Below are 24,430 nucleotides of genomic sequence, written 5' to 3' on the forward strand. Positions count from 1 at the left end.
GTCCTGTGGGTAAGGAAGCTGAAGCTTGGAGAGATTAAGAGTGGAAGAATCGCCCCCATCCCCGTCCCATACCCACATGGAGCTAAATGCCCCTCCCTGGGTTTCACAACAGGGAGGGGTTTAAGAAGGAGTCCAGTGCACGAGTCACCCTCCCATATCATGAATATCAGACTATCATGCAGAATTCTGGTCATTAAGGCAGGCAGTGAGCTATTCCTCTCTCCATCTTTCACCTGTCCAAACCCCTCCATTAGAGTCACACCCTTTGGGTCCAGAGATCAGTTGGATTGTGGAGCCCCAGCTGGGAACAGCTCCTAAACTAAGAGTGGCCAGCAGTCAGTATCAATAACAGGACTGTTTCATCTTAGACTCATTCTTAATGGTTCATAAGCACTTTCACATCCATGATCACTTTGATCTTGTAAGAAGTGGAGTTTCTTCCTCCCATTTTACAGGGGAGGAAACTGAGGCACAGAGGTAGGGGTCATTTGCCAGAGATCACACAGATGGCCAGCAGTTTGTTCTGCCTGGTGTCAGCACCAGAGTCTTCTCCTCTGCACTTGGTCCCCTGCTAGGGGCAGGGCTGAGGTGTGGGAAGAAGCAAACAGGCGTCTCCTCAGTTCACAGCCCTGCTGAGCTGAGCTCTAGAAACAGACAAGTCCCAGGATAGGGGACAGGGATGGGCAGATGGAGGTAGACACAGGGGATCAGTCTGGGGACAGACGGGGGCCACACTTAAGGTCAGGCACAAGAACCTGTGAACCTTGTCTTCCAGGGGCTGCCCAAACTCCCTGTGCCCCCACTGCAGCAGACCCTGGCCACCTACCTGCGGTGCATGCAGCACCTGGTGCCCCAGGAGCAATTCAGGAGGAGCCAGGCCATCGTGCAGCAGTTTGGGCCCCTGGCGGCCTTGGCGAGACCCTGCAGCAGAAGCTCCTAGAACGGCAGGAGAGGACTGCCAACTGGGTAAGAGCTGCTGGGGCAGCAGACGAGGAACCCATGGGGCAAGGGGCAGAAGCTAGATAAGAAGATAGAGGGATTTGGATAAGGGGCAGGTGGGTGACCGAGATGGGGCAGAGGGAGGGACAGGCATGGGAGAGACACAGAGGGATAGGAAGGGGCAAGGGTGAGAGGCTGAGAGGGGACAGATGCAGATAAAGATGGGGTTATGGGGAGAGACAGGGTACAGAGATGGCGGACAGATGGGGGCAGATGAGCACTAGGGTTGGGAGCAGCAGGGGTAGCATGAAGTCAGGGGCGAGGGATGAAAGGCAGGAATGAGACACTCATAAGATTGGGCAGGGGACATGGATAGAGCGGCACACACGCAGGATGAACACTGAGAGGGAAGAAAGGAGATGGCGTTGGAGGAAGCTGAGCGACAGGCGGGACGGCTCAGAGAGCCACAAGCTCCAGCCCGTAACTGGGGCTTAGTGTATGTTTGTGGAATGAATGAATGATCTAGTGAAGGGTCCCCGTTTCCCTTCCTGGATGCCAAGGTGGGAGTGATGTGTTCCCCAGGCAGGGTGTGTGTGGCCCCTGGGCATAATGGCACCCTCCTTGGCAGGTGTCCGAGTACTGGCTGAACGACATGTATCTCAACAATCGCCTGGCCCTGCCTGTCAACTCCAGCCCAGCTGTGATCTTTGCCCGGCAGCACTTCCAAGACACCAATGACCAGTTAAGGTGAGGACACCAGGCTCCCGGGCTCATAGCTTGGGAGTCTGCCCGGAGGAGGGGGCCTGGCCCCACCCCCAGGAAGGAGAGGCTGAAGCTTGTGCCTTGGCTGAGCTTTCTGAGGCCAAATGGCCCTGAGACAGTGGCCATCCAGGCCAAGGGGTCAAAGGAAGAGTAGGTGAGGGGCACGTGGGTAACACACACGGGGTCTTCCTCAGGTATATCTATTTGGGGTGCAGTGGGATGGGGCGGGGAGGTCATGGGCCCCAGGTGCCCCCATGGCAGTCTGGCCTGGCTGAGGTCCTGGAAGGAAATCTGTAGTCTCTTGATCCTGCCGGTGCTTGAAGCTGGGGCTTGCCACTGGGATGCGCGGCCCCAGTCTGATTCAGAGGCCTCTGCTCCCTGCAGCCCCCAGCTCTGAGCAGAGGCTCCCGGGGAGTGGGAATGGCTCCTTCCCGCCAGCCACCACCAGAGTGTCTGCCATCTGCTGCAATTTCAGAGCTCACTGAGCCGCTAGAACGGCCTATGGGTGCGCTGATGACTGCGACAGAGGGGCCATTTATGCAGGAGTGGAGCAGGGCGGAGGGTCTCTCAGAGCCAAACCCAGGTCTCTGGCCTCAAGACCAAAATGTGGCACAGCGTGGGGACAGTTCAGAGGGAGGAAATAAAAACACGAGGCAGGCTGCACCTTGGCCTCTGATCCAGGCTGGAAGACCCCCGCCCCCTCCTTCTTCACCCAGCCCAAGCAACCTGCTGGCTGGAGGGGGAGGGGGTTCGGGAGCCTTCCCCCTTCCCCTACAGCTGGGCATTCCCTGGACAAAGGAAGTATGTGGACAGATGAATGACTTCTGTATACAGTTCTCAAAATTGCGTTGAAGCAGGGTGTTTTCCTCCTGAGGCAATTAAGCCAGGTTCATTGTCCATGGGCAGTTAGGATGACAGGGTCCCGTGGTAAGGTTTTCTGGTGACTTTTTTCTAGCCGACAGCACCTGGCTTTCTTTTACATTAGCACTAAGGAGACCAAATTGCTAACTTTTCCTGGGAGATTGGATCTCCCAGAACCCTGGGATTTTGGCCCAGTCCAGTCCCAGCACAGGCGTTCCCCTGGAAGAACACCGCCCCTAATGGTCTAGCCTCCTCCTGCCTGCCCCGTGGCCTCTCCTGGCTTCCTCTCCCTCCTCCTCTCGTTCACCTTCCAATTTCCTCTCCTCCCCCAAGTTCTCTCCTCAGGACCATTTTTAGTCTGTGTTTGTGAAGGTTTGTGCAGGAAACTGACAGCCTGGGGGTAGGGATGGGGCAGCAGGAACCCTAGCTGATTACTGCACCGTTAGGGCCAGTCATCTGGTGGGTGGCCCGTGAGCATGGGAGAGACTAGAGGAGCAGGGAAGGACGGGGAGGGGGAGAGAGAAAGAGGAGGAGAGAATGAAAGAAGAAGGGGGAGAGGAGGGAGGGCCCCTGGGCCCCAGAGAGGAGACACTAAGGCCTCATCTCTTTGCGCAGGTTTGCAGCCGACCTCATCTCTGGCGTGCTCAGCTACAAGACCCTGCTGGACAGGTAGGACTGAGCCCCCCTGGGAAGGGCAGTGCCCTCTTCATCTGGCTCCTGCCACACTAGCCAAGGAGCTCGTGGAGGCAGGGACCGTGTCTTTTCTCAGCTCTGTGTTCCCGGCTTCTGTCACTGAGCAGATGACCCCCTGCACATCTCGAACATCAGAACAACCTTTTGAACTCTGACACCTACAACACATGATGTGGCAACCTGGAGTGAGTAATCACTCTGGTTACTATAGACTCCTGCGTGTCAAACGGAGATAACAACGGTGGCCGCCTCTTGGGGCTGCGCCACTGTCCTGTGAGATGATGCCTGGGAGGCTTTTGGCCCTAAGCCAGGCACAGCAGCTCTCTGTGCATTTGTGTGCTTCTGCTCCCCACCGGACCTCCCGCGCTGGGTCTCCAGGCCTTCCAGCTGCTGCCTCCCCGTGATGTTTTCTTGTTGTCTCTCCTCCTCACCAGGAGCTCTCTGCCATCCCCCAGAACTCAGTGCTGATGACCCTCCGACTGATTTCAGAGAATCTCATCCTTTACCTTGTCCGGCTGAGCAGCAGGGCGAGAATGGCCTAGGCCCCCCCCACAACTTTGTACCTGTCCGTCACTGACAGTCTAGACCCCAGACGCCCACGTGTGTGTGTGCACACTCGCGCGGACACACATACCCATACACGTCCACATGTAAGCTCCCACATCTAATCGCTGTAAGGGTTATAAAGCTAGAGCTTTATGCCATTGCTCAAGGGCCTGCTTTGGACCCTTCCTTCATTCACTCATTTATTCATCTGCCCACTTTTCTTTTTTAAAGCAATTTTTTCTAATTGGAGGAAAAGTGCCTTCCAGTATTGTTTGGTTTCTCCTATTCAACAACGCAAGTCAGCCATAATTATACGTATATCACCTCCCTCCCACTCACACCGCCCCCAGGTCGTCGCGGAGCTCCGGGCTGGGCTCCCTGTGCTCCACAGCAGCTTCTCCCCAGCTGTCTGCATGGCAGTGCGTGTATGTCTGTGCTACTCTCTCCATTCACCCCACTGTCTCCCCACCCCACTGTGCCTGTGAGTTTATCCTCTACATCTGCGTCTCTGTCCCTCCCTGCAAATAGGTTCATCAATAGCATCTTTCTAGGTTCTGTGTATATGTGTTATTACACTGAATTTGTTTTCTTTTTCTGACCGACTTCACGCTGTATAACAGGCTCTAACTTCATCCACCTCACTAGAACTGACTCAAGGTCATTCTTTTTTATTATGCCTGATAATATTCCATTGTTTCTATGTGTCACAGCTTCTTTATCCGTTCATCTGTCGATGGACATCTAGGTTGCTTCCAAGTCCTAGCTACTGTAAATAGGGCTACTGTGAACTTTGGAGTACATGTCTTTTTCAATTATAATTTTCTCAGAGTATATGCCCAATGGTGCTATTGCTGAGTCATATGATAGTTTTTTGTCCCTAGTTTTTAAACAAATCCCCATGCTGTTCTCCATAGTGGCTGTATCAATTTACATTCCCACCAGCAGTGCGAGAGGGTTCCCTTTTTTCCACATCCCCTCCAGCATTTATTGTTTGCCGATTTTTTTCACTTTTAAAATTGATGCTGGAAAGATGAAGGGAAATAAGGCCCCATCCCTGTCTTCAAAAGGTTCTCAGACTATCTAGCGAAACAGACACATAAACAGCACCAAATACAACTGCGTCCATCCTCTCTGAGCCCCTCACTCGTATCTGACCCCCTGACATCCCCACCGGGGCACCTCCTAGTCACTGCAAACTGAGTCATCCCCAGCGGACCCCTGGGCTCCCTCCCATGGCCCAGCAGGCTCTTTACCTCGTCCTGCCGTCTCAGTAAACGTGCCGCACAGCCCTGGGGTGAATCCAGGATCCTGTAAGTCACCCATGGTATCTTTCTCTCTCGCCTGCTCATCTAGTCCAAGCTCAGGGATATCACACTCCCTCCAGAACCCATACTTACACCCTCCTCTTATTCCCATCACCCTCCCCAGGCCCGTCACCTTCCCAGCAGCCCACAGCCTCCTTCCCGTGACCGGCTTCCACCTGTTCTCCACCTGGAACTGGGGCCATTATGACAGCAAAGCGGATCAGATCATGCCCCTGAGGGCTCTCACTGCCCCAAGAATGAAATGGCACCGACTTCTGCTGCCAAAGAGGCCACAGGCCTCCCCGCTTCTCTGTCCATCTCTTTACTCAGCTTTAACTGGCTTCCTTTCATCTTTGACCAGTGTTCCTCAAACAATCTGTGGTGAAGGGCCAATATATATTTTATTTAGTGAAATGTTTTTGAAAGTGAAAGTGTTAGTTGCTCAGTCTTGCCCAACTCTTTGCAACCCCATGGACTGTAACCCACCAGGCTCCTCTGTCTGTGGAATTTTCCAGGCAAGAATACTGGGGTAGGTTGCCATTTCCTACTCTAGGGGATCTTTCTGACCCAGGGATCGAATCCAAGTCTCCTGAATTGCAGGCAGTTTTTTTTCTATCTGAGCCACCAACTGAATTAGCAGAAAAACGGTATATAGATACAAGACACAAGAACTCTAGTTTCTGAAAGCTCCCCCTGGAGTCCCACAACCAGCCTATCATCAGCTGGTCATTCCAGTTCAATCTGACACCCACACTTGGAGCAGCAGGACAGTGGGATGCTCCGCCCAGCCCACCTGGGCCTCACTCTGCCCCAGCTCACCTCGTGGCTGCCTCTTGATCCCAGGGCTTGGCTTTCAAGTCTGATCCTCAGTGAGACCACCCCTGGTCGCTCCTCCTGCCCTCCCAGTTGCTGTCCCCTCACCGCATCTTGCTGCCTGCCTGCTTCTTTGCGCCCTTACATATCCCAGATCTGGGCCCCGTCAGAACAGGAAACTCAGCTCTTGTTTGCACCTGCTCCCCAGATGCTCCAATGGTGCCTGGTCCAGGAGACTGCTCAGTCACATTTGTTGGCTGAAAGGAAGGAAGAAGGGAGGGAGGAAGGGAGGGAAGAAGAGGCAGAAAGAGAGAGAGAAAAAAAAAAGGAGGAAGAGGAAGGGAGGTTGACTGTGGAGGGGAGGGTGAAACAGGAAGAGGAAAGACAGAGGGAGAGAGAGTGAGAAGGAGGAAGAAGAGGAAGTCAGGGAGGAGGAGGAAGGAAGGAAGTACCTGAGACATGCTGAGATCATAGGAGAAAGAGAGCTTTCCACCTTGAACTCAAAGGAGGCTTCTGGAAGAGCTGATGAAGGAGTAAGCTCTCAAAAGAGTGAAGGGGGTCTTCTAAACAGATCAGTTGAGTGCAGGGCTGGGTGAAGGCGTGCCAAGCAGAGCAGCAGTGGCAAAGGCCCAGAGTGGCCAGATCTGTACCTGCCCGTGTCGTGCATGAGGCTGGAGTGAGGGAGACTAATGGAGGCCGGAGAACACGAGGGTCTCCCTGGGGCGCTCCGCTACTGTAGAAAATGGGAATCTAGCTCTTGAACGGCCATCATCACGCAGTTCTGGCGTCAAGTTAGAGTAGAACCGATTTTGATTCCCAGCCTCTCTTCCCTCCCTCCCCCACCAGCCACTCCATCCCCACCGACTGTGCCAAGGGCCAGCTATCAGGGCAGCCGCTCTGTATGAAGCAATACTACGGGCTCTTCTCCTCCTACCGGCTCCCCGGCCACACCCAGGACACGCTGGTGGCCCAGAAGAGCAGTGTCATGCCCGAGCCGGAGCACGTCATTGTGGCCTGCTGCAACCAGGTAAGCGGCCCCTTGCTCCTGCAGCTTCTCGGGCCTGGGGAGGGGTGCACATTCTTCATCCCTTCCTGCCTCTCCAGGGGTTCAGCCCCCTCCCAGAGTCACACGGTGAGCTGGGCAGGGTGGCCCCGAAATGGGGTCTCCTGATTTCTGTCTGTCCCATTTCTCTCCACTGGTTGGATTTTAAGAAGGAGGAGCGTCGTCAGTCGAGATGCCTTTGGTAGGCTCCCATTTCAGTCCTGTCCAGCCAAGTCAGGTCCAATGAACTGCCTGGATGGACTGAGGGTCGTCAATGAGACCCAGCATGTCTTCAGCCCTTCCACATGCAGTCACCCAGGTCGTGGCCTTCCTGGAGACCACACACAGATGGACAGCTTACAGACTGACTGTCTGGGCATCCCCGTCCAGGTGGGCCTGGTATCTGTCATCCCATCTGATCTTAGGATGACCTTGCAGAGGAGGCCTTGGATCTCCATTTGACGCATGAGGAGACGAGACTTAGGTTAAGTGGCTTGTCCAAGGGTGAGAAGGACTCCTCCGTCTGCCCATGTCACAAGCCCACGCTCTATGCCCTGCAGCTCTGGTCCTCAGACTGGGCTCCAGAGAAACAAAAGAGCCTGTGGGGGCCCCGGGGATGCCAGACAGTGTACTTCATATACTGAGGCTCCACATAAAAATTTCATTTGATGAAAAGCTGTTTGTTTTCATTAAAATCCGTTTGTTTTCATTAAAACCCAACTTTGACACCCACCCAGGGGCTCCCCTGGTATTTTTTTCTATAGTCTTTTCTTCTTAGGTTCATTTGACATTTTCCGTCTAAATTGGGAGCCCTAAGTTTGCCAACAAAAGATGGCTGTTCCCAGGTTGGAAGCCCACCTGACACCTGGCTGGCCACAAGACAAGAAGCTTTCTCCACCTTCATTCAAAAGTCAAACCCAGAATATCCCAGCGCCCCCCCGCCCCGCCCTGCCACACACACACACACCATAGTATCCATCCCTCCCAGAAATGCTAAGACTCCCGCTGTGAACCAAACCACCTGTATGCGGCTCAGGGCGTGGGGCCAGCACACGCCAATCAGCAGAGAAGGGACCTTGACCTGGGACTGTGACTAGAACCCTTTACAATGCTGAGGCTCTAGCTGCGAAATTACTGAGTGCCGGTTCACAGGCCTCACCTACAGAGCTCACGCGAGTACACGCGTATAGGTACACATGCACGCGTGGAGCATTTTGTGTGCTGTTCTACAGAGCTCACGCGAGTACACGCGTATAGGTACACATGCACGCGTGGAGCGTTTTGTGTGCTGTTCTACAGAGCTCACGCGAGTACACGCGTATAGGTACACATGCACGCGTGGAGCATTTTGTGTGCTGTTCTACAGAGCTCACGCGAGTACACGCGTATAGGTGCACATGCACGCGTGGAGCGTTTTGTGTGCTGTTCTACAGAGCTCACGCGAGTACACGCGTATAGGTACACATGCACGCGTGGAGCATTTTGTGTGCTGTTCTACAGAGCTCACGCGAGTACACGCGTATAGGTACACATGCACGCGTGGGCGCGTTTGTGTGCTGTTCTACAGAGCTCACGCGAGTACATCGCGCGTATAGGTACATGCACGCGCGCGTGGGCGTTTTGTGTGCTGTTCTACAGACTCACGCGAGTGCGGCGTATAGGTACACATGCAGCGTGGGCGTTTTGTGTGCTGTTCTACAGAGCTCACGCGAGTACACGCGTATAGGTACACATGCACGCGTGGAGCGTTTTGTGTGCTGTTCTACAGACTCACGCGAGTACTGCGCGTATAGGTACACACATGCACGCGTGGGCGTTTTGTGTGCTGTTCTACAGAGCTCACGCAGTACATCGCGTATAGGTGCACATGCACGCGTGGAGCGTTTTGTGTGCTGTTCTACAGACTCACGCGAGTACACGCAGCGTATAGGTACACATGCACGCGTGGGCGTTTTGTGTGCTGTTCTACAGACTCACGCAGTACATCGCGGCGATAGGTACACATGCACGCGTGGAGCGTTTTGTGTGCTGTTCTACAGACTCACGCGAGTACATCGCAGATAGGTACACATGCACGCGTGGAGCGTTTTGTGTGCTGTTCTACAGAGCTCACGCGAGTACACGCGTATAGGTACACATGCACGCGTGGAGCGATTTTGTGTGCTGTTCTACAGAGCTCACGCGAGTACACGCGTATAGGTGCACATGCACGCGTGGAGCGTTTTGTGTGCTGTTCTTCCAGTTTAATCTTTCTCTGCATATTTTTTGCTGCCATTTTTTTCTCCACTCACCAGTGTGTTTGAAATCTATCCCTGTAGCTGTATCTAGAGCTAGTTCATTCCTTTTAACTGCTGGATAGACATGCATTGGACAGGTGCTCCACGTTTTACTTAACCATTCCCTTCCTGCAGAACATTTGGGCTCTCTCTACCAATTTTCTACTGCCAACAAGGTTGATATGCACATTCCTTTATATGTCTCCCAGGGCACAAGTATATGTTTCTCTAAGCCTTAGACTAAAGTATGCATTTATAAGAGCAGTTACTGAATCATCGGGCACGCACCGTTTTCAGTTTTGATTGACACAGCCCCCCAACAGCAAGCAGATGTATCAATTTCCACTCAGTTTCCCACAAACGTAATGGTTTTACATCAAATAGAACTGCAGAAAAGAAACACTCTCTTTAGTTAAGTTTAATCTGGCCTTCTTTGATCTGGGAGAGCTTGGAGTCCAGCACAGTTGACAGTGTCGGGCTGGTCCCCACACTGTGGCTCTTCTGAACCATCGATACCTTGGGAACCAGGGGCCTGAGTGCCCCCCGTCCTGCTCCCACATGGAGGCTCAGGGAAGGCCTGACGTCTAGGGCGGGCTGCCCTGAGTGAAGTCTTTGACCTGTTTCCCCCACAGTTCTTTGTCTTGGATGTTGTGATTAATTTCCGCCGTCTCAGTGAGGGGGATCTGTTCACTCAGTTGAGAAAGATAGTCAGAATGGCTTCCAACGAGGATGAACGCTTGCCTCCAATCGGCCTGCTGACGTCAGACGGGAGGAGCGAGTGGACTGAGGCCAGGACGGTCCTCATGAAAGGTTAGCAGCAGTGCCCAGCACGTCTCCATGCTCATCTCATCCTCACACCCATTGGCCTCCCTCCCTCCAGGGGTGTACCTCATCCCCATTTGCCATAGTGTGGGAAGCTCAGGCCTCCTTCCAGTCCAGGACCCAATGGCATATCCTGCAGTTGGCCTGCGGTCAGCTGAAGGCATCTTTTGTACCCTTGTAATTCATCTGACGGCATGCTGACTTTCTGGGTGAGGCTGACTAGACCCGGAATCCGAGGATGTCTGGGAGCATGGTGGGGGGCAAGGTTTTTGAGTTGAAGGAAGGCCAGCTGCAGTGAAGCAGTGGTGTTTTACTGGTGGGCAAGGAAGGTGCTCATTTCCGGGATCTGAGTTGCTGGGAGAGTTGTCAGGTAGAGGTTTGGGATGGGCCCACCTCTGGAAGGGTAGTTGGCTGCCTCCTTCACGTGATTTCTTGGTCCCAGAATTCTTCATCTTCAAGCTGATCTTATCCTTCTGGCTGCTGCTCTTAAGAAAGTTTCTAAGCTTTCCCATAAGAAATCCAGCAACAGTCTTACATTTTTCAAATAGTCCTTCTGGAAACTACTTTTCAAACCCAAAGCGAGCCCTGTTCTCAGGAACTGGGTGGAGAGTCTTGCTTTCTTGCCTACATTCCCAGAAGAAGGGTGGGACTTCTTTGAGCCTCTGTCTGCCCCTTGGGCTTTCATTCCAGCCAGGTGACCAGAGTTCTTGAGTGTCTGTAAGCTGAGGACCTGGGCTAGGCCTGGGGTGTGTAAGGGACAAAAAGGATGGAGCCCTTGGCCTTGAGCAGCCCCCTCGATAGGAATCGGGGATGGATTCAAGTACCTAGTAATGCAGTGTCTACCCACGTAAGGCAGTAGAGCCAGTAGCTACCACATAAATGCTCCAGGACTTCAGAGAGGGGAGGGAGCCCTTCTAATTGGGAGGCTTTTGAAAGGCTTTGAGGAAAGAGGTGGGAATTGAACAAAACCCTGTGACATGAGAGGGACAGGAGGGAGGGACAGTGTCCAGGCAGGCAGACCAACTGCAGGCAGAGTTAACCGCCCAGCAGGGCCATATCCGACCTGCCCAGTACCGTGAGGAGAGCAGTCTGGCCGGCAAAGATGGCTGTTCTAGACGTACCGGGAGAACGAGAAGGTGGTGGGGCTTGACCGTCCAGCAGCAGGCATGTCCTTCTCCCTAGAAAGCTCTTCTTCCAGGGCTGGCTGGCTCCTTGCACTGTTCCAAGCTCAGCTTAGGGGTTCACCCCAGACTCTCCTGGAATATCCCCCACCTCTCCCCAGCACACTCTGCCCCTTGTCCTGTTTTTCATCTTGGTTGCATTTCTTACTCTCTGAAGTCAGTTTTTTGTCTGTTTGATTCGTGCTGATTATCTGTCCCTTTCCCACACCGCCACCCAAGTCTGTAAAACCCAGGAGGACAGGGGCCTTACCTGGCTTAACTTCTGAATCTGCTGCCCCAAACACAGTTAATCCCCAGTCATGCTTGTTAAATAAAGGAATGAAGGACAGTAAGGATACTGGGCCCCAGACTTATTTCCCACTTACCACTTAATTTCCTTTCATTCAGTTGTTGGGCACCTTCCAGTGCTTGGTCTTAAATTGGAGGCTGTGTGGATCACAGGTAGGTGCCAGAGGTGACCCTGTTCTTACCAACCTAATGGCCATGTGGGAGAATTAATAAGTTATCATTTGAAAGTGAGTTAATTCCCTCAGGAGACCATGGTATAATCAAATCCTACTCTTCTCCCCTCCAGGGACAGAGACAGGCATCAGAAGAATTGCCTCTGCTTCCAGGAGGCTTCCCACTTTATTAGCAGGCCAGGCCCAAGCCATCACCCCGCACGACTGACCAGGATTGCCTTGGGGTCTGAGTGCCTGGGTGCGCTAATCGGAATTAATTTGTTAATGGCACTTGATCTGGCTTTCTGAATGGAAGTGCTGTTTCCAAAGGAAGCTGACAGAAAGGAGGAGAGTGCACCCACAGCTTCGCTCTGGAAATCTGATTTATCCAGTTAGCACTGGCTGTGTCATCTGCACAGCGGGAATCTGATCCTTCACTGAGCTCTCCTCTCTGGAGCACCCCTTCCCATGGAAGGAAAACGGGGAAACCACTTAGGAAATGATTTGAGTGTCAAAGTGAAAGATTCAGGCAGCTTGGGCTAGAGTTGAGAGTGAAGATGGAAAGATGGAAAGACATAGGTGGGGTCTAGAGAAGTTTCAAAGTGGAAGCAACAATAAGGAAAAGAGGATGAGCTTTTTTTTTTTTTAATAAGTTTATTAGAAATTTATTTCTTTTATTAGAGTATAATTTACAATATTATGTTAGTTTCTGCTGTACAACAAAAGTGAGTCAGCTATATGTATGTAATGTCTGCTCCCTCTTGAGCCTGCCTCCCACCCTCTCCATCCCAGCCCTCTGGGCCATCACAGAGCGAGAGCTGAGCTCCCTGTGCTGCGCAGCAGCTCCCACTCGCTGTCTGTCTCACATCAGAGCCTATGTACGTCAGTGCCACTCTCTTTATTCGTCCCACCCTCCTAGAAAAATGGTTCTGATGAGCCTATTTGCAGGGCAAGCATAGGGACACAGATGTAGACAGTGGACTTGTGGACACAAGGGAGCCCTCGGTTTTTGATGTGAGCCTCTGAGTAGGTGGTGGGACTGTTCACTGAGATGAGAACCAGCCGAGGATGGTTCTCAATGCTGCAGGGAGAAGTCCTCTCCCCATGTGCCAGGGAGGCGGCGCCTCGAGCCATCTAAGTAGAGACGTCAAGTTAGATCTATGTGTCTGGAGCTCAAGGGAGAGGTCGGTACAGAGATATAAATTTGAGAGCCATCAGCACAGAAGTGATATTTAAAGTCATGGACCTTGATGAGATCATCTGGAAACAGAAGATGGGGCCTTGGAGGTCAGTAGAAAAAGATGCAAAGAGGATAGAGAAAGAGCAGCCTGTGAAGTCAAGACGAAACCAGGAGATGAGTCACAAAGATCTAAGAGAGAAGGAGAGAGCCGCCAACTACGTCGGATGCTGCTGAGAACTCTCGGGAGAATTGGACAGAGAGGAGACTCTGGGCTTAGCAACCCTAAGTCAGCCATGACCTTCACCAAAGTCAGACCAGAGTACTAGACAGGGGGGAAGGTGTATGCGGGTGGAAGGCATCCCAGAGTAGGAAGAAACTGGTAATGAGACAGTCACTGAGCAGAATCAGTTAAGGGTGGATGGTTCTTTTCAGACATTTTGGTACTAGAAGGAGCAGAAAAACAGGAGTGATTGGAAGAGGATGGGGGTCAAGGGAAGTGTTTTTAGTAGGAGAGGCAAGTGCATGGAAATGATCCAGTAAGTGAAATTGTTAGTGAGGAGAGAGGAGACAAATGGAGGGCTGGGATTCTTGCAAAGGCAAAAGGAGATGGAGCACAGAGAATCAGAGACCTTTGACTGATACAGGGAAACTGAACCTGGCCTGAGGCCAGCAGAGCCATGTTGAGGGGGGTTCTGGAGGCAGAAGAGAATGTGTGATACAGCCTCATGGGAAGTGAGAAAGACAACCTGCTCAGGAAACTTGCTGAGATTCATGGACTGTATTGAGCTCATATTTGAGGGCCATACACTTTAGCATTATTTTGCAATCCCCCCTCTCCCCCACATACAACATTGAGGTGCTGAGGTTCAGGCAAGGTCAGTGAGTATAACTGAGGGAGAGAAGGCGGGTGTGGAGGGGAATGGCTACAGTGCTGGAATCTGAACTGAGTAAGCAGGTGCGTTGGTCTGCTCAGGCTGCCACAGCAACCTACTACACACCCTTGTGGGGCTTAGACAACAGCCATTCATCTTCTCCCACTTCCAGAGCCTGGAAGTCCAAGGTCAAGGTGTCAACAGAGGGGTTTCTTCTGAGGCCTTTCTCCTTGACCAGGATGGCTGTCTCCTCCCTGTATCTTTACATTTGTCTTCCCTCTATGTGCAAGGATGGCTGTGTTCTCATCTCTTTTTCTTATAAGGACACCAGTCATGTTGGATTAAGGTCCCACCCCAGTGACCTCATTTTAATTACCTGTATAAAGACCCCCATCTCCAAATATAGTCCCTGGGACAGGGGTTAGACTTCAACTTAGGGATTTTGGGGGGGGACACAGTTTAGCCCATCATAGGAGGGAAGTGAAAGATGGAGGCGGGTGGTGGAGAGTGGAAATAGGCAGTGGGGCCCAAGGGTCCTGGAGTGAGTGGTCCTCGTCAGTGAGACGAGCTGCAGTGGGAGGTGACAGTGTGTGAAGCGGGAATCAGTGTGTGAAGCGGGAGTCAGAGTGGTCAAGGTGTGGGGAGCTTGAGCTGATGCTCCAGAGGGGCTTGGGTCTTGGTAGTGATATGCCTCCAGATGTGGTGGTAGGAGTAGGTGCTGAGTTTGACTGTCAAAGGTGAGAGGTCAAAGGGCCGAGAGAGGAGGATGCCAGCCGGGCCACGCACAGGGTGTTCAGGCTACCGAAAGGATGATGGGAGTGGTGATGGTAAGGAAGAGCTTGAGCCAGGTCCTGGTGGTTGGACATTGCGAGGAGGCCAGAGGAGCACAGCAACAAGGAGGATAACGCGTGGGGGGAGGAGGAAAGCCCACCGGCTGCAGCTCCACAGAGAGAGCCGGAGGGTAGGGTGAGTCATTCAGAGCTGGGAGGGGATGCCCCCTGCCCATCTGCTGCTGGGCTGAGTGTGAGGGAAGATGACAGTCCTCGAGGAGGGGGTGCAAGGAAGTGGGCCCTCAGAGGGGGCACCCTTCAGTTGCGGCAAAGGGTGAACAGAACACTTTCAAAGAAGGTTAACAGGGCAAGGGGAGAGCCAGTCAAGCACTGTGGAGAGTCCAGGAAGGAGGAGAGGAGAGCAGGGGAGGATCGGGTCCACCCAGGGGACACTGGAGTATCAGGGCTGGGAGCGCTGGGGAGGGCGGCCGTTGTTGCAAATGACGCTCCCAGAGCGCTAACCTCTGCGAAGCCTCTCTCTCTCCTGGTTCCAGGAGAAGCTGCTGACTGTGGTGAGGCCTGGGGTCTTCCTGGCTCTCTGGAGAACCGCCGCTAACACTGGAAAATGGGTTGAGCTTTCCAGGGCATCTCAGCTGAAGTCCCAAGGTCTCTACCTCCCTTCCAGAGACGCCAGCAGAGACCAGTGCCCATGGGCACTGGGCCCAGGCTGGCATTATGCAGTAGAAAGTTTCAGCCAAGCTGAGCTCCACTTGTCCTGGTGGCTGTCTAGACCAGGAAGCCTGAGCTCAGACAAAATTCCCCCTTGAATTTCCACGGGGTCAGCTGACACCCACAGGGGCGGTTGATTGCATCAACCCGCTCTCCTTCCAGTGATGGCCCCTGATCCCCCAACCAGCTTGGCCCCCTCTGTAAGCTCCCAGGCTGCCCAGCCTGACCCTTTGCCAGGACATTGAGAGGGTGGAGCTCGCAGAGGTCCAGGAACGGCCAGTGGGATGCAGTCCACATTGAGGGACCTCCAGCGGGGAGCTGAGGGCTACAAGACCTGCGAAGACTGTCTCTGCCCCTGGGATTTGCCATCTTGCTGGGGAGACTAGAATAAATGAAATCGTCAGGACAAGAGCAGACAGGATAAAACCAAAGGGAAGGTCTCCCTTAGGAGTCCTGTGGGAATTTGGGGGCCTCACCCCTCTGCATCCTGTGCTAAGTGAGACTTGAGGCTAAACCAAGGTGGGTTGAGGTCAGTGTGGCTGGGGCTAGTTGACAATATGAGGGTCATCCAGAGAGCTCAAAAAAAAAAAAAAAAAAAAAATTCAGAAAACCAAACCGGATTCTTGGGTCCTGGTGATTTTCCAGTGGCATTGGAATGAGGCTAAGGAATTCACATTATTAAAGCACCCTCAGGTACAGTCCAGGTTGGAACCCACTTATTCAGACGTTAGCAGCCACCATGCATGGAGGTTCCCTTTATTGCTGGGCCCTGTCCTGGCTGCTTTCTGGCCCTTGCTGCTGCAAGTCTTCAGAACAGACCTGTGAGGTGAGACTTGCACCCCCACGAGCAGAGGAGGCTGTGTCTCCCACAGGTTAGGTGGAGGGTGGTGGAGCCGGGAGTGACCAGGGAACATCTGTCTCCCCAACCTGACATCTTCAGGGCCTGGCACTCGGGGGTGAGATTTGGGCCTCAGGAGGGCTGTGTGCATCCTCTCAGGACCTCCCTCCGCACCCAAAGTGAAGCTATGGCCTTCCTGAACCCGGGAGGAGCCAACACCGTTATCCTGGTCTAGAAATTTAATTAGACATCCAGCCCTGAGTCTGGAAGACTACAGCACTTGTCAATTTGCAGGAAAAGGATCGCCAGCTAGGAGATCCGCCCCTCTGCTGGCTCGCCTGCCCGGGTGCAGTGGAGCTCCTGTGAACAGACTTTGGAAGCAGATGCCTTCGTTTGCACAGTCCCGTAAATATTTATTCCCAGCAGCCAATTAGAGCTGAGCCACAGCTTTCAAGGAGGGAACTGACAGAAGGTTGCTGTGTCTGCAGAGGGCCTCTTCGGTCATGGTTTACAAGACCCACTCGGGATGGGGCGTCTTGCTCTTTAAATATTGTCATCCAGAGATAGGCAAGCCTGCTGATTTTAAAACCAATTACACATTAGCAATAACAGCCTCTCTGATTTAATTGCCCGAGAAATATCTCCTGGCTCTTGAAGCTGAATGCTGTTTTCTTTCTTTGGGCCAACCCCTCCCTCTCATAGTGGAAGCGTGAAGGCTTTCCTGGTTGACAGCAACCAGACAGGGAGAGGCCTGTGGTCCGAGGCAAGAGGTCTGGGCTTGACTGGCCCCTCGCTGAGGTTCTGGAGTCTGGCTCCTTAGGCCCAGATGGGGAGGTGGCAGCCCATCTAAGGGATGCAAAGCTGGTGTTCCGTGCCTGCTGCACAGAGGGCGATCACTAAGGATACCTCTTATTAGATTCAGGGAAACACTCTGGGGATGTTCTCCCAAGCCCAAAACCACCCTGAAAAAATCCAGTGAGCTGAAAATGGACTTGTGTGGATGGGCACTGCTCTTGCAGTCAGTGACCTCAGACTGAATGGCTATCGTCCTGGTGTGGAGCCCTGACTCTTGCTGACTCTGGGGAGCTCTTTTGCCTCCCCCAGGCTCCCCAGACGCCACATGCCCTGCATGGACACACTCCAGACTCCTCTGCTCTTTCATTTCTCCCTCTGTGCCATCTTTCTGGCCCTCACTTTCCATTTCACGGGCAGCACTGTGCTGTTTGGTTTCAAGGCAGCTGAGAGGTTGTGGGTTTTGGGTTTGTTTGTTTGTATTTCCTGCCTTTCTCCACGTACCACCCCTCCCCTAATTCTGAAATTCTGAAAGTATGATAGCTCTTTAAATCTGTCTTTGTGGGAAGGGTAGCTGGAACCCAGAGGGAAGAGCAGTTCTTGGCTACTGACTTCTTTTTTAAAAAAATTAAATTAAACTTCTTTGGAGATAATTATAGACGCACATGCACTTGTATGAAATAAACGCTTGTACCGTTCAGCCTCCCCAGCCCCACCCCGCAGGGAGTGGTAACATCTTGCAAATCTTCCAGTATCACAACCAGGACACTGAGGTTGATACAGTCAAGACAGAGAACATTTCCATCCCCACAAGGACCCCTGATGTCCCTTTACAGCTGCACCTACTTTCCCTCCAACTCCAGCCCTCCTTAATCCCTAGCAACCACTAATCCATCCTTCATTTCTAGGATGTTGTTTCAAGAATGTCATATAAATGGAATCATGCAGCATGTGACTTTCTGAGACTGGCTTTTTTGCTCAGTATAATACTCTGGAGAGACCCATCCCGGTTGTTGTATGTGTGAATAGTTCATTCTGTATTCCACACTTTGGATGTTTCAACATAAGTGATGTAACCACCCACCCATTGAAGGACGTCTGAGTTGTCTCTACTTTGTGGCTACTACAAATAAAGCTACTGTGAATACACGCATAGGTTTCTGTGTGACCCTAAGTTTTCGTTTCAAAGAAAATGTTCAGGAATGAAATTGTAGGTCATATGATATTTGCATGCTTCGTTTTACAGGAAACCGTGAAAGTGTTTTTTAGAGCGACTTTACCATTTCACTTGGAGAAGGCAGTGGCACCCCACTCCAGTACTCCTGCCTGGAAAATCCCACGGATGGAGGAGCCTGGTGGGCTGCAGTCCATGGGGTCGCTGAGGGTCAGACACGATGAGTGACTTCACTTTCACTCTTCACTTTTATGCATTGGAGAAGGAAATGGCAGCCCACTCCAGTGTTCTTGCCCGGAGAATCCCAGGGACGGGGGAGCCTGGTGGGCTGCCATCTATGGGGTCGCACAGAGTCAGACACGACTGAAGCGACTTAGCAGTAGCAACAACCATTTTACTTACCCATCAGCAATGCATGAATGATCCAGTTTCTCTTCATTGTCATTATTTTTTATTTTTTATTGCCCTCTGATAGGTGTGCAGTGATCTTATTGTTGTTGTAATTTACATTTCACTGATGACTAATGATGTTGAATATTTTTTCATGTGCTAATTTTCCCTCTATATCTCATCTTTTGGGAAATATCATTTCACGTCTTCTGCTCATTTTCTAATTGGATTGTTTGGGGCTTAGGTTTCAGGTTTTGGATTTTTTTTGCTGTCAGTTCTGAGAGCTGCTTATATATTCTTTACTAACCTTTTATTGGATATGTGGCTTTATATTTTCTCCCAATCTGAGCTTATCTTTTCATCTTCTTAACAGGGTGTTTCACTGAAGAAATGTTTTTAGTTTTGATGAAGTCCAATTTATCAGTTTTTTTCTTTTGTGGGTCATACATTTGGCAACAAGCCTAAGAATTACATGTCTAGTCCTAATATCCCAAAGATGAATTTCTCCTAAAAGTTTTATAACATTGTCCTTTTAAGCTGACAATCTATTTTGTGCTAATTTTTTGTAAGGTATCAGATTTTTATCCAAGGTTTTCAGGGAGGGGTACCTATGGATGTACAGATGTTCCAGTAATATTTGCTGAAAAAGCCATCCTTCCTCCATTAAATTACTTTTGCACCTTTGTCAAAATCAATTGGGCATATTTGTTAGTCTATTTTGGGGTTTTCTATTCTCTGCCATTGATCTATATGTTCATCTGTCTGCCAGTACTGCACGTTCTTGGCTATGTGATAAGTCTTTAAATTGGATACACTGATTCCTCCAACTTTATTCTTTTTAAAAATTGTTTTAGCTATTCTAATTCCTTTGCCTTTTCACACAGATTTTAGAATAATCTTGTCTACAGCTGCAGAAAGTCTTGCTGGGCTTTTGATGGGAGCTGGCTGAGCCTGTGTGCCAACCTGGGGAGAACTGGCATCTTCACCACACTGAGTTCTCCCATGCACGAACATGATACATCTCTCCATTTACTTAGATCTTCGATTTTTCGCACTGGGTGTCTTGTAGTTTCTTTGTATAAGCCCTGCATGCTTTTGTCACATTTACGCTGGAGAACGTGGTTCATTCCGCACGATCTGAACGACGCTGCGTTCTCACTCTCGGTCATGTCTTTGTCACTGGGTGGTTCATTCCGCACGATCTGAACGACGCTGCGCTCTCACTCTCGGTCATGTCTTTGTCACTGGGTGGTTCATTCCGCACGATCTGAACGCCGCTGCGTTCTCACTCTCGGTCATGTCTTTGTCACTGGGTGGTTCATTCCGCACGATCTGAAGACGCTGCGCTCTCACTCTCGGTCATGTCTTTGTCGCTGGGTGGTTCATTTCGCGACGATCTGAACGACGCTGCGTTCTCACTCTCGGTCATGTCTTTGTCACTGGGTGGTTCATTCCGCACGATCTGAACGACGCTGCGTTCTCACTCTCGGTCATGTCTTTGTCACTGGGTGGTTCATTCCGCACGATCTGAAGCCGCTGCGCTCTCACTCTCGGTCATGTCTTTGTCGCTGGTATTGGGTTTTTGTATGTTTACTTTATATCCTGTGAACTTCTAACTCATCTATTAGTTCTAGGTGGGGTTTTCTGGGGGTAGATTCCTTATGATTTTCTACACAGATCATGTCATATGAAAACAGGCAGTTTTTTCTTGTTGATATTTTTCTTTTTATTCCCTTTTGCCTTTTGGTGTGGCCAGAACTTCCAGTACTAGTTGAACAGCAGTGGTAAGGATGGGTATCCTTTCTTGTTCCTTATCTTAGGGGCAAGGCATACAGTCTTTTCACCCTTAAGTATATTAGCTATATGCATTTTTGTTTTGGGTAGATTCTTTTCATGAAGTTGAGGAAGTTCCACTCTATTCCTAGTTTTCTGAGATTTTATCATAATAAGATGTTGAATTTTGTAACTTGTACTTCATCAATTGATCTAATCATGTGATTTTTCAATAGCGTGTTAATACTGTGGATTACATCAGTTGATTTTCAAATACGGAATCAGGTTTGCATCCCTGGAACGAGCCCCACTTGGTCACAGTACATAGTTTTTACATGTTGCTTAATTCTATTTGCTGATACATTGTTAGCTCTCTTTGTTTCTATATTAATGAGGGTTATTTGTCTGTAGCTGGTTGTTTTTTTTTTCGTGTGTGTGGTGTGTGTGTGTGTTTATGGGTGGTGGTGGTGGTGTACCGTTTTGTCTGGTTTTGGTGTCATGGTAACACTGGGTTCCTAAAATGAATTGGGAAGTGTTCGCTGTTCTTATATTGTCTGGAAGAAATTGTATAGACTGGGGTTAATTCTCCCCTAAATGTTTGGTAGAATTCTCTAGTGAAACCTTTAGGGCCTGGAGATTTGGGTGAGGAGGGGAAACTTTAAACTTACAAATTTAATTTCCTTAATAATTACGGGGCTCTCCAAATTATTTGTTCACATTTTGTGCATGTGGTGGTTTATACTTTTTAAGTGATTACTGCATTTCATCCAAGTTGTCAAATTCATGTCTGTAGAGTGGTTCATAGTATTTTCTTAGTATCCTTTTGATGTCTGCAAGATCCATAGTGATGTCTCTGTTTAATTCCTAGTATTGTGTCTTTTCTTTCATTTTTCTTTGTTAGTCTTGCCAGGGATTTGATTGAATTTTTAAAGGAACCAGTTTTCTTTCCATTATTTTATTTTTTTCCTATTTTCAATTTCACTGATTTCTACTCTTTGTTATTCCCTTCTTCCTACTTGCTTTGGGTTTATTTTGCCTTTTTTCACTAATATTTTAAGGTGAGAGCTTATATTACTCATTTAAGTCTTCCCCCTTTTCTAATGTCAGCATTTGTGTTACACATTTCCGTCTTAACAAAGCTTTAGTTGTGTCTCATAAATTTTGATATGGTATATTTTTGTTTTCATTCATTTCAATGTTTGCTTTTTAATTTCTTTAAATTTCTTCCTTGATCCATAGATTATCTGGAAGAGTGTTGTTTACTTTCCAAATGTTTGAAAATTTTTCTTTTATTTTTCTGTTATTTAAAAGAAAAGCTTGATTCCAGTGGTCAGGGAACACATTTTTGCATGATATCAATTATTTTCAATTTGTTGAGGGTTTTCATGGCCTAAGATATGGTCTACTGTGGCATATATGTCACTGGGGCGCTTGAAGAGAAGCATTCTGCTGCTGCTGATGAAGTGTTCTGTATACATCAGTTAGATTCTGCTGGTTGATGGTGTTGCTAAGTTCTTTGATATCCTTGCTGACATTCTGTGGTTGTTCTGTTAAGTATCAAGAGAGGTGTATCCGAGTCTCCAAATTATGGATTTGTCTATTTCTTCCTTCAGTTCTGTTAATTCTAGTTTCAAAAAATAACAGAGCTATGTTTGGTTGATACACATTTAGATGTGTATACACAAGATGATGTCATCTTGACATCAAGACTGATCCATTTGTTTTATGTAATATTCCTCAATATCTCAATACCTCTTGTATCAATACCTGTCTCTGAAGTTTACCCAAATCTGATGTTAATTTGTCCACTCCTGCTTTACTTTCATTAATATTTGCTTGATACGTCTTTTTCCTTTTCCTTTCAGCCAGCTTCTATCATTATATTTGATGTGAGTTTCCTGTAGATAGAATGTAGCTTGGATATACATTTATTGGCATCCTCATAGCCTCTAGGGGCTGGGAGTGTAAAGATCACCATGAGCCATAGAGTAGAGAAGGACTGGAGAGAGGGGATGGCAGAGTTTCCTCCCAAAAGGGGCTATGATTCCTTTGCGGAGTAAAGATGCTCAGCTGCGCCTGACAAATGTTTAGAAGTTCTTAAGTATCTGAGAGGAGCCCAGCGCCTCCCTCCCCAGACTGTGTGAGGCAGGACAGTAGAAGTCTGATGTGGGTCCTTTTCCCAGGGACTAGACCAGAGAAGGCAAGTGTCCCAGAGAGGGCTGTGTGTGTGTGTGCGTGTGCACAGGCGGGTGTGCTGAGGATCGGCACCTGAGAGGTCTGCAGACCTCCCAAGGCAGAGCTGCTGTGTTCATTTTCTCTTCGCTCACCTTAGTCACAGACTGGGAACTTTCAGCCTCGAGCAGAAGCTCTAGGGTCCTCCAAGGCTCATGGCCTCTGGAATTTCTGCATCTCCAAAGTTGTCGACTCCCCAGGCGTGGGTGGCAGAGCAAGCTCCTCCTATTACTCAATTCTGACTTCTACCTATTAAGCAGGGGCTCCTTGAGGAAGATTGATTTACCACATTAAGCGAGCCTGCCTGTGCTCGATGAGGATGTCACAAGACAAACGGCTCCTGCCGTGTGCCTCCGGCCCACCGCCCCATGTTTCCATTACGCTGGGGCCAGAGTCGTGGTGGATGAGTTTGGATGTAGTTCATTCTCTGCCTTACACGATAAACTTGTCAGCGCCTGGCCGATCAGCTGCTCGTGCACAGGGAGTTCATTTGGAAGGCCACCTGGCGTCCTGGCTCTGCTGTCCTGCTCCCATTTCACTCTGTTTAATGAGCCAGGACCCAGTTCCTGTCGAGTGGTGCTGAGCTCCGGGGTCCTGCTCGACCTGCATGCAGCGGTGGTGGCTCAGCCCCTTCTCAGGGGTCCCTCTGTCTTGCCTGGAGGTGGCTGGGGCACGGATGCCCAGGGAGCTGTCCTTTTATGCCACCAGCTTCGAGCCACCCAGCTGAAAAGGAGGGTGCCCAACCCTCACTCTTCCGCCAGCGGCTGCCTCAGGCCTGCTCCCCAGGCTCTGAGCTGGACAGGCCTGCCATGGGCTTCCCAGGGAGCGGAAGCCTGCCTAGTCCACACTGCCCTTGGGGCTGTTTCATAGGCAGAGACCAAGCCTGGGCTCTCAGAGCCCACTGAGACACAGGCCGACGTGTATAGCACTGGGGCTGCCGTGGTCCCCAGGCCCAGGCCCTCCCCAAGCGGCCAGGCATCATGGACAAGCTCCACTCACCAGCCTCAGAGCCTTTTCCAGCACTGTGACTTCCTTCCTGATGTGTTCCTTCCTTCCTCTCCACTTCTCCATTGTGAATCAGACCCAGGCCTGGCCAAGGCCTCTCTGAAGTCACCAGCCACCCTGAGCCCAAGGACCCCCAGAATAACACATAGTCCAGGGCCGGCACCATGGCTGTTGGCAAGGACTCCAGTAGCAGCCAGGGTGGGGGAGTTTTGCAGAGGGTAAGGAATCCCTTTCTTGTCTCCATCTCTCCTCCACCCCTTTCATCCTATGAAACTCTCTGCCCCAAAGGGCCTGGAAGTCTGAGCTATGCCCACAGATCTCAGCCTCACCTGTCCATGCACGCTCAAGTCCATTGCCAGACACAGATACTTCCTGTGCCCACCTAAGCCAGAGAACCAGGCCCTGCTCTCTGTGAGCTCAAAGCTTGAGAGAGGGCAGCCAGATCAGGATTTTCGGGCTGGATGGTCAGTGGCTGGGGTCTGGGGCAGCTACAGGGTCCCACACTGTAAGGTCACGCATTGTGCGGTAGGAGGCAGTGTGTGTAGAGGTAACTGGTCTGGCGCTGGCTCAGGTTCTATGTGAGGCCAGCCTGGTGGAGCAAGCAGAGGGTCCTTGTCTGCCCTGGGCAGGCACCCGAGCCAGCATGTTACTGGGGTAAGGCATTCAGGGGGGCAGGAGCCCTCTGGGTTGCTCTCACCCACACGGGATGCAGGGCCCACACTGTGATAGGGTTTGGGATCTCAGGAGCATTTGATGAGTAGAGCTTTGATAGACAGAGGAGAAGGGCTCCCACCCAGGGGGTAGCCGGCATGATCTGAGGGGATGGATGTGCGCGGTATCCAGGAGCAGCAGGAGCTCCTGTGAGGTCCATGCCAGGATTCCAAGGAGGTGACCCAGTGGGGTAGCATAGGCGAGCCATGGAGTCCAGAGGGGGGTGTTGAGAAGTTTGGAGTCTATCTTGTGGGTAGTAGAAGTTGACTCAGGTTGATGAGGGTG

The 24,430-nt window shown here is 50.8% G+C and overlaps 1 protein-coding gene across 1 annotated transcript in view; it reads left to right on the forward strand.

Annotated features, from left to right (window-relative positions):
• Positions 1-24,430, forward strand: part of CHAT (choline O-acetyltransferase) — a 57,414-nt gene that overhangs the window by 9,814 nt on the left and 23,170 nt on the right. The window contains 6 exon segments of the mRNA XM_005900612.2: positions 776-896; positions 899-966; positions 1,568-1,686; positions 3,178-3,231; positions 6,765-6,945; positions 9,869-10,046. Coding sequence (XP_005900674.2) covers positions 776-896; positions 899-966; positions 1,568-1,686; positions 3,178-3,231; positions 6,765-6,945; positions 9,869-10,046 — 721 coding nt within the window.

The sequence above is a fragment of the Bos mutus genome, chromosome 28, assembly GCF_027580195.1.
Source record: "Bos mutus isolate GX-2022 chromosome 28, NWIPB_WYAK_1.1, whole genome shotgun sequence".
NCBI lineage: Eukaryota > Metazoa > Chordata > Mammalia > Artiodactyla > Bovidae > Bos > Bos mutus.